This window comes from Cyrtonyx montezumae, unplaced genomic scaffold (assembly GCF_038088225.1).
Source record: "Cyrtonyx montezumae isolate F1298 unplaced genomic scaffold, pur_monq_1.0 scaffold_3, whole genome shotgun sequence".
In the NCBI taxonomy this organism is placed as follows: domain Eukaryota; kingdom Metazoa; phylum Chordata; class Aves; order Galliformes; family Odontophoridae; genus Cyrtonyx; species Cyrtonyx montezumae.
The window spans coordinates 2,639,101-2,653,856 of NW_027072034.1; the positions used below are offsets into that span (position 1 = coordinate 2,639,101).

General features: G+C 40.6%; 1 protein-coding gene across 3 annotated transcripts in view; it reads left to right on the forward strand.

Annotated features, from left to right (window-relative positions):
- ENOX1 (ecto-NOX disulfide-thiol exchanger 1) overlaps positions 1-14,756 on the forward strand; it is a 360,202-nt gene that overhangs the window by 252,475 nt on the left and 92,971 nt on the right. For 2 of the 3 annotated variants that reach the window (XM_065743988.1, XM_065743989.1), the window contains exons 6-8: positions 4,309-4,482; positions 6,502-6,708; positions 14,293-14,526. In XM_065743988.1, the coding sequence (XP_065600060.1) occupies positions 4,309-4,482; positions 6,502-6,708; positions 14,293-14,526 (615 nt within the window). The remainder of the gene's footprint in view (positions 1-4,308; positions 4,483-6,501; positions 6,709-14,292; positions 14,527-14,756) is intronic. The other variant, XM_065743990.1, reaches the window with a different exon arrangement.

Consider the following 14,756-nt stretch of genomic DNA (forward strand, 5'->3'; position numbering starts at 1 on the left):
ATTCACACACATCTGAGAGCAAAACTTAGATGAGCTGGGTTGATTCACTTCTTTTTTTTTTTTTTTTTGGTAATCTTTTGGTAATAACTCTGTCATTATCTTTGTTTCTGAAAACTAATAAGCTCACCAGGATGTTCAACAAGAGTTGTCTCCAGCTCTAACGCTAGTATCCTGGTTATGCTCCAAATGGGCATTATGCCAGGACATGAAGCAGACTGCTGTGGTAGCACTGATGGATGATAGTCTCCTGTTCTTAGACATGAGCTATCTATCCAGCTTCTATTAATGCACCACTCTGCAGCATTAATATAGTTGGAGTTGGGATTTTTCTGGATCCTCTCAGAAATACGGCAAATTTATTGGCTTTCCTTTCAAGTAACTTTATCTGCTCCTTTTTTTCTGTACCTCACAGTCTGGAGCAGTATTTCCTATCATCTATAGACTCTCTCCATGGCTTCTCAGCACAGTACAGGCGGGGCACCCATCAGCTTCTCTGCAGAGGCAAATGCCAACAGTCTCTTCTAAGTTCTGAACAAGATCTTCCATGTTCAGAAATCCAACTGAATTTTCCATCATTGTAATGCACAGTAATAGCTTTCACTATTCAGGCAACTATATTTCATTTCCAGAATGCTTTTTGAGTGGTACTCATGCATCCTCTCAGTGATCATGTGGTGTGTGAAAGCATTTCATTGGAAAAATGAGACAAAAAAAAAAAAAGATAACAAAGAAGGAAAACCTGGACCTGGTTAGAAAACTGTACGTGTAATCAGTAATCTTGCCATTGACCTCATTAGTTTTGGATTTGTGCCTGTAAATACAAAATTAGATTTCAAGAACTATTGACTCAACACAATTATATTCTGGATGCAAGATGTCCCAGTGCACCTAGTAGGATGTATCAGGAATGCTGGTCCTCACCACTCTGCCCATGGCATATTCCTGTTGCAAGAAAAAAAAAATGATAAAGCCATGTACTCAACACAAGCTCAATTACATATAAAATCATGTTTCCTTGAACAGGAATTTTTTGGCATGAATTATTGGAAAACTTTTTTTTTTTTTTTTTTTTTTGCTTAAATCTTAGAATCATGGAATCATAGGGGCTGTAGGGTACCTCTGGAGATACAGTCCAATCCCCTACTAAAGCAAGTACACTATAGAAGGCTGTGCAAAAAAGCATTTAGATAGGTCTTGAATATCTCCAGAGAAGGAGACTCCACCATCTCTAAGCAGCATGTTCCAGTGCTCTGTCACTCTCACAGTAAAAAAGTAAATTCTTCATCATGTTCATATGGAACTTCCTCTGTTCTAGTTTTTGCCTATTGCCCCTTGTCCTGTGGCTACACATCACTGAAAAGTATTTGTCCTCAGTTCATTCGACTCTCGCCCTTTATAAATTTAGAGGTGTTGATTAGATCCTCTCTGTCTCTTTCTCTCCAGTCTGAGCAATCCCATGACTTTCAGCGTTTCCCCATATGGGAAATGCTCCAGGCCACTCATTATCTCTGTGGCCCTCTGCTGGACTCTCTCCAGATGATCCCTGTCTTTTTTGAGCTGGGGAGCCCAGAACTGGACACAGTATTCTAAATGTGGCCTCACCAGGACAGAGCAGAGGGGGAGGATCACCTCTCTTGGCCTCCTGGCCATGCTCATTTAATGCACCCCAGAATACCATTGATATTCTTGGCATTGACATTCAGGGGCACACTGCTGGCTCACAGTCAACCTGTTGTCCACCAGGACACCTGCTCTGATTGATATTCAGTCTAAAATCTCTCCCTCTCAGTTCCCTTTTGAAGCCATGGTAGCTGTATCTGTGGACTCAGATGTCTTTGTTGCCATCTCTCTTAGATTTGTTTTTCTCTCTGCCTATACTACTGTCAGTTGAATACTCAGAAAATTATACCTTTTGAATCCTTTGATTTGGTTGTCTGCACTGTGAGTAGTTTACTGTTGTTTCAGTTATCTGATCTTGTAGAGAAACTGAAACACATCTAATAACTGCTCCGCAGAGGAAAAAGCAATGGTTAAATACCATAAGATAACAGTCACAAGATGAGGCTGTTTCTCCTCGGCTTTCACATGGGACTTGAAAGATGCATACACGACAGGAGGAGCTTGGCCTTCTCTCCATCTTCTCTTGTGATCTACTCCACATACTCCATTCTTGTCTCATAGTGATGTAGCTTAATTATGAATATTTGATTTAATATGCAATTTCATGCCTGGCTATGGACAAGGTAACTCCTGCTTTTCCCAGATGCTACAAGAGGATCAGTATGGCATAGTACATGTAGAGCTTAGCAAACCACACCCACAGCAAGAGAATGCAGCCTACTGTGCCTGTTTGAAGTCTGACTTTTGAAAGATGGGATCAAGCAAATAAGCATTGCCTAAGGACTTCTTTGAATTGTATTATACCCTTTCACCTCTGACTTTCTTTCTCAGTTTTCACTAGCTATGAATATTTAATATGGCCACTACTGCATCCCAAGGAATGAATGGCAGGCTCTGAGTTTCAAAGCTTAATCTGAAAAGCAATGCATATACATCAGTATTGAAAAGAACCATCACACCCAGAGCAAATCCTTTTTCATAAGCCCACTTATTAAAAAAAAATAATGTAATATCATGAGTTTTCATTAATACAGTCTTCAGTGAGCCTAAAGCAAATCCTTTCTGGCTGTGCATTTGCAGTGCTTTTGGACTGTGCTAGCTAAAAGTGATGAAGGCTAACAGTCAGTGTATGGACAGCAGGAAGCACGTGGCTGATACAGGTACAAGCTCTACTGGAGTAGATGTCATAAGGCATCAGCTGTCGTTTCTACAAAAGATGGATATGGATGTTTCATGGTAATAAAAATGCTGTTTTCAGCTCCCACAAAGTGATTTATACCTGCAAAGTGCTAGAAAAATGTGAAAAAATCCTCACTAATAGGTTAATATTACAGTATTTGTTTTGCGCATATGGAAATTAAGATGTGGGAAGGTCATCAGGCTGACTCAAGGCCATGTTGCTTTTCAACAGCAGATTTAGGATAAAGAAACGGGCCTCTCTGGTTTCATTCAGTTGATCATGATGCCTTGTAGCAAAATGTAGCTCGAGTTTCCTAAACATAAAAAAAGAAATCCTGGGGAAGGAGTTGTTTCCCTCTTTGCTTCTTCAAAACAAACAAGCTCCCAAGCTACCAAACCCCGTGTTTACATGTATCATTAAATACTTTCCAGTTGCTAGCCAGAGAACTCAGCAGAAAACCTGTAGAACACCAAAGTAACTCTCTTCTTTTAAATAATTGATGATACCAAATAGCAGCAGTGTTGTGCCAACAAAGAGATTGGTCTCTTAAAATATTTTATTCATTATGCCTCCAGAAGCTCAAAGCCTTGTTTTTTGAAAAAAGCAAATTTCAGAAGTTGGCTCTCAGTTCATCTAAAACATCTGCTTATTACAAGTGCTGGTGTAACAGCACTGGTGTTCCCCTGTAAATCTTTCAGCTTTAAATAGTATGTATGAAGTCTTGGCTAAGAGATCAGGAAGGAGAAAGTGTAGTATTTGCCAAATACACATTTTACTTTATGGGTCTACAGTGGTGCATTTTAGTGATATGTGTGTTGAAGAGAATCTACTAATCCGATTAAATAACAGGACAAGAAGGAATTAATTCCAAGGTTCAGAAAGACCCCTTTTTATGCAGCTGAAACTTTATATTCCTGGATAAAGAGGTTGGAAGTCTTGGATAACTACACTTATATAAAACAGCCAAAAATCAGTATTTCTCCATGGTGTTTGTAAATCAAGGTCACATGTCAGAAGAATATGTTGTGATAAATCTGTCTGACAATTAGATGGAGAGGGCATATCAATGTTAAGTGATATTCTTTGTATGCTCCGATCAGAAGGCAATGTAAACACCACAACGGCATTATGAAATAGAAAATTGCATTCCAGGTAATGGCAGATATTCATGATGCGTGGTTTTACACTTTAATGCAATGTGTTTCACTCAGTCATGTTAATATTTTAAATTATATAACGTTCCTTCCTTTATGCATAGTTTAATCTTTTTCCTTGGAATGAATCAGTGAAAATGCACCTCTCTCCTTCTTTCCCACTCCTTCTCTGGCTCACTGCCCTCTCTCTCCCCTTTCCTCTCCTCCTTTTCCCTTTATCCTTTTTACTTCTTCCTTTTCTCATTTTTTGGACAGTGATGCTGAGAAAATAAAAAAGAAGCTTGAACCGAAACTGTGCAAGAAAATAGTAGCTTTAAGATTTAAAAGCCAGGATTTTATGTTATATATTTACAGATTCAATCTGTGTACCAGGCTTTGATCCAAGCCTTAGCATGATGACTGGAATCACTTCGATTAACCCAATGATACCAGGCATGGGGTTAGTGCCACCACCACCGCCAACAGATGTGCCTGTAGTCAAGGAAATAATTCACTGCAAAAGCTGCACACTCTTCCCTCCAAACCCAAGTAAGTGAGCCCGATGAAAAAATGTTGTTTTCCTAAATGTATTTTCTGAAACATTTTTAGCTGATAAAACTATGTTTTTTAAGTAAAGTAAGTCAAGAATGGTGGTTTTTTTATAAGTTCTGCTGTGTGTAAATCATAGTGGAGTATCAGAGCATGCCCACTCATCTCTGCGAGGTCATGTAAAATATTGGACAGCTTGCACAAAAAGGAAAGTGAATTACTTAAGGCTAACAGAGACTGAAAAACTACAATACTTGTATTGTAAATCTGTCTTTCTTTTACATCACAGTGTCACAAAATATAACTCAGTCCAAGTAAGCAGTGACTTTATCTGCTGGATGTTATTGGCCACTCACTGTCCTGTGTCTGACCAGGTGTTGGATGGTGAAAGCATCACTATGGAGAATCACTTCTCAAGATGTCCTTTATGGAGGTTTGAGTCAGAAGTCCATCCTGCAGATGTTTCTGAGCCATGAGTAGGGAATACCAAGGACTTTTCACCTCATGAGCTCTTCCTGGTGACTCTCCCCATGGCCAGCTAACGGAAAGCCTTAGTGCAGTGATAGTGTGCTAAACAGGCAGGGAATTTGGAGTTCTGGCCCAAATCTATTCAATCTGGCTTTGGGGATATAACTGGCAAACCTAAATAAGATTATATTCACTAAATATGTCCATGTGTCTGTGCTAGTTATATGGCACCAATCTTCTCTATGCCCACACACAGCTGGAACCAACCTGGGCTCCTCCGTGGATGAACATGGATGGCCCTGTACAGAGCACCTTGTACCCAAGCTCTGAATAGGTCAGCACATGAGCAGGGTAGAGAGAAAGGGAAGCTGTCATTCCTCTCCTGCCATAGTTTGGGAGTCAGCATGCAGATGAGTTGTTTCTCTCCTTTGAGGACCAGGCTTCCTTCTGCCCCTTCTGGGACTTTGCAAATGGAAAACTTCCCACTGAGCCACCACGATGAGGGCAGAGCAAAAAGACTAATTTGTTTGTGCCAACCCCAGGAATTTAGTTTTATAGCAGTCAGACCAGCTGCTTTCACCATCATTATGAAGACAAAAGAGAAATTTAAGCAAATAGTCTAGTGGTCTGAATTTGTAATGTAACTAGATCATGGCTTAATCAAACTGACTGTGTGAATGTATATATATTGATATTTTAACGTTGTACCCCCTTTAGTATATTAAAAGGCCAAAAAAATGAATTCATATCAATCAGAAAATTCTGCTCACAGAATTACTGTTAGATGAATGCTCTAGCAAGCTGCATCAAAACAAGGTGGAGTGTTCTGACAGAGCATATTTTTCACACAGCCCTCAAAAATTTAATAGTTTTCTGATTTAAGTGTCCATATATGTATATACATAAAAATAAAATTCCTAGCTACTCATTCTCACAAGTACTTGAAAACAGTGAGGTTATCCTCCCTGCACGCCAGCATCCGCTCCATTTTCTGGCACAAAGACAGAACAGATAACCAGCAGAGCGCCTTCATCATGTTGTCACTTCATTGTGTTTCCTGCTTTGTTTCTTCTGTTTGCTCTGATCCTGCACTCTTAGAAAGAAATGGAATTATGCTAAAACTAGGGAAGGCTGCCCAGTCCTGGTTTCATGGGCTCCATCAGGGGCTTAAACTGCTGCAACCTGGTGAGTGCAGTGAGTGGTGGGTGTAAGCTGAAGATGGTGAAGGTACAGAAGTCCATCTGCTTTGAAACAGAGTACTTTCCATTTTTTGTGTATTTTCTAACAGGAGACTGTGCAGGGAAAAGACGTCCTTTTAGACCTCAGCCTGGAGAATGACCTGTAGTGGCAGGAATTAGACTCCGAAAAGCCACCTAAAACTTTAAAAGGTTTAGATTCAAGTAGTCCATTTTGGACAATTTCTGCACTGTTCAATTCTTTTGCTTCTCCCTCTCTCCTGCTTCCATGCTATGTCAAATAACTGTTGCTGCCCAGAACCAACAGATCAGAAGATGAATTTTGTATTCCAATGTGATTTCTGTTTTGACTTAGATCTTCCACCACCTTCAACAAGAGAGAGACCTCCTGGGTGTAAAACAGTGTTTGTTGGAGGATTACCAGAGAATGCAACAGAGGAAATTATTCAGGAAGTCTTTGAGCAGTGTGGAGATATAACGGCAATTCGGAAAAGCAAGAAGAATTTTTGTCACATTCGTTTTGCAGAGGAGTTCATGGTTGATAAAGCCATTTACCTTTCTGGTACTTCACATTCTTTAATGGATTTTCCTTGCTTCTCATTTGTATTTTGTGATGCTAATGTTTGCTTATTTTCTTAGCTCTTATCCCAGCAAGTCTTTTCTAAGCTCAGTGGCTGTAGCTTGGAGTGGCAAGGGGCATTTCACTGTGTCTGCCAAAACTTGAGAACCATTTTGTATGTTGAGTACCCAGGAGCAATTTCCTGCCATCCCACAACAATGCAACAGACCCTGAAATTCACTACAGAATAATCTTATTTTCGATTTACACAGGTTTATATAGTTTTGCTCACAGGTTGTAGAAAGAGGAGGGCACCAGGCCAGGAACACTACTGTTTTCCAGTGCCAATTTCTGTGATAGCCTGGCAATTTCATTGGCATATTTTTACAGATTTGCAGAGCAGTGTGAATAAAGTCTACCTTTATGTGTACAACCACCTGGGTTAGATTCTAAGACCAATCTGTGGGCTGTGCCTTTTGACTCCCAGAATCACGGGTGCCACAGTATTTTAAATGTAAAATTCCAGAATCTCTTTCATTTTCCCACAAAGAATCAGACCACAAAACTCTTAATTCACAGGGTAAAGGGAAAAAAAAAAAACAAAAAGAAGAGGAAGAAAAGCAGCAGCCTTACTTTCTCAAATTAGGCTCCAGTGTCTCCAGTGTCCCTTTATATCAGGACTGACTTCCCACCTGAGCCCTCCTCCACCTTCATGAGTTAGGTCCCATTGCCTGTGTGTCTCCACTGACTGGTTCACCCCTCTTTCTGATTTCTGTCCCTTTATCCCTCTGAGACCCTCTGTCTTTGTTTGACCTCACAAGTATCATGTAACATCCTCACCCTACATACAAGGTATTCATAAATGAATGAGGGCTGGAGTCTGCTCCTTGATCAAAGACAGCTGACACAGACAGGCTTACCCAGCTTGTGTAGGATTATCTTGAAGACACCCCTTGTGACCTCCCAAAAGCTAGGGATGCAGCTAATGATTGGGGTACCTTGTCTGAGCTCACATCCTAACCAGTTTTTGTTTTGCAGCAAGACACACTCTCGATGTTCATAGGAGGCTCACACAGTTAGAAACAAGTGGTTTCTTAAACCACCAATGGCTGCATCTTGAAAAGAAAGAAAGAAAGAAAGAAAAAAAAAAAAAAAAGAACATCTGAGCTTTTGGAACGTATAGTCAAGAAAAAAGTTCTCTCATATATTTTTCCTTCTAACTTGGCTGCCTGATTTAAATATTAGTTCAAATAGCTAAACAAAATTGTGAATCATAAGACCTACGTATGGATTTCTTTAAACTATTTCTGCATTTTGATGTTTCTTTCAGATCTTCATTCCTTTATGCATTTTTCTCCTGTTGTTTTTTTTTTAATTAATTATTTTACTTTCGCCCCATTTCTTCCTGCCTCCTCATTCCTTCTTCCTATTTTCCATCCTTCCTGTTTACATGTTCATTCATGTATTACTTCCGTAATGTTGTAATTTATGAGGTCAGGTTACAGACCTCTCGGTAGTAAGAGGCAGCACATTTCCCAGCTCCCAACTTCTGTCCTAAGGAGGCTCCACCAGCAACAGAGTGCTTGTGAAGGACCTAAGAGAAGGTTCAACAAATGCAGCAAGAGACAGCGTTACTCTATATAATAAGTTATAAAAAGAGAAATGGCAAGAAAGAGGCTATAGAAAGCTGCAGAAATATACAGATTGCCATTCTGGAGCAGAGCCAATGTCCCATTGTCTCAGTTTCCCAGTTCTCTGCAGCTGAATGTACCCTTTGTCTCACTCAAAGTGAAGTTTTGTTTCGGTTCTCTATGAAATAATCCTGGAGCACCAGATCTGATGATTGCTAGAAAATTTCCCATGCTATTGTTTGCCCTCACTTATGTGTGCACCCGGAACAAAGGAGGCAGATTCCCTTTCTCATCCTCTATTTATGATTTTTCTGCCATCTTATTCCTGATTACTTGATCCTTTTCTCTGTCCTGTTCTCTCAGCCTTCCTTCTTCCCATTCATTTCATCACAGTGACACTGCTGCTTCCACTGCCTCTCTACCCTCTCTCTCTCCATCTTTCCTTTCTTCTCCTCCCTCTTAAAACTTTTAACTTAGTGCCTGTGACCAAATCTGGAGAAGCAAACAAACAAACAGTAAAGCTGAGAGAAAAGCAGGGCCATTTAGCAGGCAGATTTCCTTCCTTTTTTGCCACCAGCAGTAATTTCTGCAGACCTTTATAGATGGAACAAGGAGCACTGAACGTCCCCGAGCACTGCAAGGCAAGGAGGTCAGGCATTAGGCAGGGGCACCTTTTGTTTGAACTGAAATATTATGTTTTTCTAATCAATGTTGTGTTTTTTTTCAAATGTAATATATTCTGAAATGATGAGGGAAAAGCGTATTGTTAAGGCCTTTTATTTTCCCTGGAAGAGACAAGAGAAATACAAACAGAAATTGTGGTAAATACAGTATGCATATTACATTAGGGAAGAATCCTGCCTTTGATATCTGTAATACAGTGATAATTTTGTCTACCTAATCAGTTTTATCTGTCTACCCCATCTAATCTCATCAAACACAGTATTTATCCTGTGCTTATCATCAGAGTAATGCAAGTGATTAGAAAATCCATTAAGCAATTTAATCGCTGAATTTTTTCCTTTCCACTCCCAACTAAAAGTGTATAAAAGGAGACTGGGAGATGGGTAGAAACCCATGATAAAAAAAAAAAAAAAGCCTACTTGAGTGAGGTTTTCATTTATCCTGGAAGTTACATTTTGATCTCACAAGGAGAAGGCTTTCCACAAACAACATGTCACCCCATAAGAATGCTTTTTCTTCAAACTATGTACTTTACCCTTATGGGTAATGTGTCAGAAACTCCTGCAAACCTGGATGGCCCTGTGCTTGAAATAAGGGCCAAACAAGTGGCTTCGGACAAACCTGCTTATATCCCAAAATCCTAAGGATGCATTTTTTTTCCTCTGACAGTATCTTCCCATGTGAGTTTCCATTTAGTACTGCATGCTAGTTTTTGTTTCATGTTCTCACTGATCGTCAGCACTCTGATCTAGATCCCCAGTTAGCAGTTGTTGACTGGTCCCCACTATTACAACACTCAAAGGTAAGTCAAACTGTGGAGTTTTTCTAGATCAGTGATATGGAAATACAGTGTTTGATTTTTATTTAGCACCCTCATTAATTTTTCTTGCTTCTACTCCTTTAAAGTGAGGATCTTGGCAAGTTCCCAGATTTTTCCTCTGCCATTGTATATGTGAAACTGAAATAAAAAATGACAGGCCAGGCACACAGTTAGTGCTAGCTGCAGTCCTGAGCAAAAAGCTGGGAAAAGGGTTTTATGAGGACAATTCATTGACAGGGCAGGAAGGGTGGAACAGGCAGGTGATTTTCTGGTGTAGTAGATACCCTCAAACATCAATACAGATACATGGTGTCGGAAAAGAGCCTGCCATCCAGCTGCCCTGCAGCTCAGATCTGCCATCACAGATGAGTGCCTGAGGATCCCATATATAAAATAGATCCTGCCAGTCCTGCATCATTGCCTACACATAGGTTCATAGTGGTACACGGTGTCTTGCTGTCTGTCAGCCTGTCAAGGAGTCTGTTCTTCACAGGAGAGGTCACTGGTCCTGTAATGTCTCCAAAGCCTGATTTAGGAGGGAACAAGAAGACATGCCAAAAACGGATTTGCTTTTCTGTTAAGGGAAGGATGCCAAGCCCTGAGCCATCTGATCTAATTTTGAAGTCACCTAGGAAGGTGATTGGACTAGATGATGAGATGATGTCCAGGGTCCCTTCCAAGTGAAGTCATTCTTAGTCTGTATGCTAGTGAAAGCCACCTGGCTGGCTGACCACCTTCAGCCTTAACAATTAAACAAGCAGTGTGATTATCTCAGTGTGATTCACTGGCAATTTCAAAAATCTGTTCATTTGGAGGCAGTTAAACTGGTTACCTGAAGGTAACCATTTGTCTGGTGCTATAGAGGACTACAATTTACACTGTGCTGTCCCCATTTATTTCAAAAATAAGGTAAGACTTCAGTAGGACTCCACTAGGTGGGTGCCTGTACAAAACTGTACAAGCACAGCCCTTTCCAATATTTCTTTTTCACAGTAAGCATGGCTTAAAGGACCTTGCTCCTGCAGTTCTGCATTTCTCAGTGTGCCCATATCCAACATGCGCCTGCCAACGAGGCAAAAAATAGGGGAGAGGAAGAGAGAATATGTCTTCCTGGAAAGGGCAGCCCAGCTGGGAGATCTAATTTTAGTTTCACAAGACCCAGAACCCTAGCAATGTCCTTTTGCATTGCTGATAACACCATTTTGGCACAAAACAGTCACAATGTGCGGAATGTATCTTGGGTGTAACATTTGTCATGGTTATCAGAGTAACTTCACCACTGATCCCTTCATGTCTATATCTCTAGGGACAAAAACACAGAGTTGCTTCCTAGTTAGTTCAGATTTCCAGGCTGAAAGACCACTCTTCTTGTTTTTCACTCTTCTGTTTTGTCTCGCTGGGTATAGAATATCTGTAATTCTTCTCAATATCTTGTGGTGAAAGCTACATGTAAACTTCTTGGGGAAAAGGTAGGGTGCTCTCTGAATAGAAGGTGGAGCAAAGCAGAGGAGACTTTATAGTAACAAGCAGTCCCCTTGTTTGCATGTCTTCACCCCAAGCTTGTAAACTTTGGAAACTAGATCTCCTCCTCAGGTCCATTGAAGCTTTTGTCATCTTCTGGCTTTGAGGGACCTCTGAGACATTTAGCGTGAGCTTTCCATCTGGTGTTCTTGCTTAAAAATGAAAGACATAGCTCTTCCTAACTGACAGGCTACTTCCACAGGAGATTTGAAGGGAAATGTCAAGCAAAAAGCACCCAGATTGTTTGATTTGGAAGGTGAATAGAGTTAAATCCACCAGGTAACTGATCACAAGAAGTGTTCCTCAGGGGTCGGTACAGGGACCAGTCCTGTTTAATATCTGGTGATTTGGATAAGAGGACTGATTAAGTTTGCAGATAACACCAAGTCGAGAGAAAGTGTTTATCTATGTGAAGATCACACACAGAGGGGTCTGAATGAGCTGAATCAATGGCATGAGGCTCTCAACTGTATCAACTTTAAAAAGTGCCAGGTCCCGCACTTTAGTCACAACAACCCCATGCATCACTGCAGGCTTGGGGAATAAGGACTGGAAAACTGCATGGAGGAAAGGGGCCTAAGGGCATTAGCTCACAGGCAGCTAACATGAGCCAGCAGTGTGCTCAGATGGTCAAAAAAGCCAGTGGCATCCTGGTTTGTATCAGAGAGAGTGCGTTCAGCAGCAAGAGGGAGGTGATGGTCCCTCTGTGCTTGGCATTGGTGAGGCTGCACCTCAAGTACTGTGTTCAGTTTTTGGCTCCTCACTATAAGAAGGACATTCAGGCTCTGGAGCATATCCATAGAAGGGCAAAAGAGCTGTGAGGGTTCTGGAGCACAAGTCTTATGCAAAGCAGCTGAGGGAACTGGGATTGTCCATTCTGGAGAAGTGGAGACTCTGGGGAGACCTTGTCGCTCTCTATAAATACCTGAAGGACTCTGTGGTGAGGTGGGGGTCAGTCTCTTCTCCTGCAATAACAACGATAGGATTAGAGGTAGTGGCCTTAAGTTGAACTCAGGGAGGTTCAGGTTGAATAGTAGAAGAAAATTCTTCTCAGAAACAATGATGAGATGTTGGAACAGGCTGCCCAGGGAAGTGGTAGAATCGCCATCTGTTGAGATGTCCACAAAACATATAGATATAGCACTGAGGCACATGCTTTTCTAGGCACAGTGATGATGAGCTGATGGTTGGACCACATGATCTTAGTGTTTTTTTCCAACCTTAATGATCCTGTGATTCTATGATCACTATATGTGCAGTCATTTAATGTCTTGTGTAGATATTTCAATTTTAATGTTTTGTGTAGATGTTGTCTTCTGTGGAGTGGTATAGCCAGTCCTTTCTATTCATACTGCAAGATGTTTTTGCAGTAGTAAAACAGACTATGCCTAAATACGCATTTTTCAAAGATGCTCCTAATCTACTACACAAGCCTTAACTTTGATGTCTCTGGAGAGAATTCAAAACTGAGTTTTAACTTCAGTGGTGAGGTGCTGAAGCTCTTCAAACCACAGGCAAAACACATGACTGAAAGGTAGGTTCTTTCAGATTGCTGTTCAGAAATGTCCAACTTCCTTTTTCCTGCAATTTTGAAGGGGACCTTCCTGTCCCTGGGGCTGTTTCATGATAGTTGTAGAAGTGAGTGTTTCTGAAGAGCCTCATATGTCCCAGTCCTGCCCAGAGCTTATACCCGCATCATTCCATGATTCAAGAAGTCACTGCTGGGCTGATCTGCTTCTGCATCTATGGCAGCATGTTGACATAGAGAAATCTGAGCTAGCCCTGTGCAGACTGATTAATTTTACCTGCAGCTGGAGATCTGTTTACAGCTTTCTGCTTGGTGCAGAGAGCTTTCTAACATCTTCCCTGAATCAGCATTTTAAAAGTCAGAGAAAGTGCTCTGTGAGTATCTTTCAGCCTTGGAAATAAAAGTTGAAAAAGGATTAGTGCCCAGCATATGTTCTTCTGCTGGATGGCCATGAAAGGCTCCTTTTATAGCTTTGGTGTGATTTGTTCGTCTTTTGAATGCAGTCAGAGATTTCAGTTCAGAGCAGAGCCCTATTATGTTCTCGTACAGCCCCTGACATAAACAAAGCCATTACAGTCTGCTAGCTTTACTGTATGATACATTGATCAAATTATGAATATGTAGATCTCTAAAGATGAGATGTGATAGGTTATTTGTTCTGAAAGAGGTCTTGCAAATGTCTGATAAATCTTTCCATGGTCTTAGAACTGGTTTAAAGAATGCTTAACTTAATGTTTTTATATTATTATTGACTTTATATCAGATTAATTTATAGGTGGTTTATGTTTGCTGCCAGATTATGTGGTATTTGTAATTAGGAAGCTTCAAAATTTGAGATCTAGCATCAACACAGATATGACATCACCTTCTTTGTGGCTCAGAAATTTATGTAATACAATTTTCTCATTCAGTTATGGTCATGATGTTATAAATTTCATCCTTTTCCCACAATTCCCATTCCACTGGTGGGCTGGACAACAGCACTAAACCGTACATGATCTAGACAGGAGCAGGGGAAGAAGGACTTCACATTCAAACTAAAGTGGATCCTTTTTTAGTGGTGGCTTTTGTTTAGTTACCCTTTCCTTTAATAAGCATTAGGAGTATCAGTTGGAAAAATGACATTTTTGGAAATGCTTATGAGCAGGAATGTAGATTTTGTACCTTTGGGGCTACTTTTTCAGCTCATCTATTATGTTGATAGGTGATGCAGAAAATTGCAAGAAAAAAAAAAAGTGAATGAGTGTTTATCTTCCTGTGAAAGCACAGTGGTCGATAGATACTGTGTAGATAAGGGAGAGCATGTGATTGCATATATCAACTGCACTTGAGGGGAAGAAAAAAAAAAGAAAATAAATGAGGAAAGAAGTCCTGCAACAGTTAGTTCTGCTTGTTGATTTCAGGTTACCGCATGAGATTAGGATCTAGCACAGACAAAAAGGATTCAGGCCGCCTTCATGTTGATTTTGCTCAGGCAAGAGATGACTTTTATGAATGGGAATGCAAACAAAGAATGCTGGCCCGAGAAGAACGCCACAGACGTAAAATGGAAGAAGACAGACTGCGCCCTCCTTCTCCTCCAGCAATAATGCATTATTCTGAACACGAAGCTGCTTTGCTGGCTGAAAAATTGAAAGGTAAGCAGCATTTGATACTTTGCAGTGCATTATTCTTTAAGAGCAGCAGCCATCCAGAAGTCAGAACATGGGAGGTGATTTCTCTGTGATCTATTTCATTACTTGCCCTGTTAACCTATCCCTAATTCTTCTGCCATTTTTATGCCAGTCATAATAATATTCACCCACCTGCTAGGAATGTATAGTATCTGTCCATCCTGCTGTGCTTTAACAGCTGGAACGCAATTTAC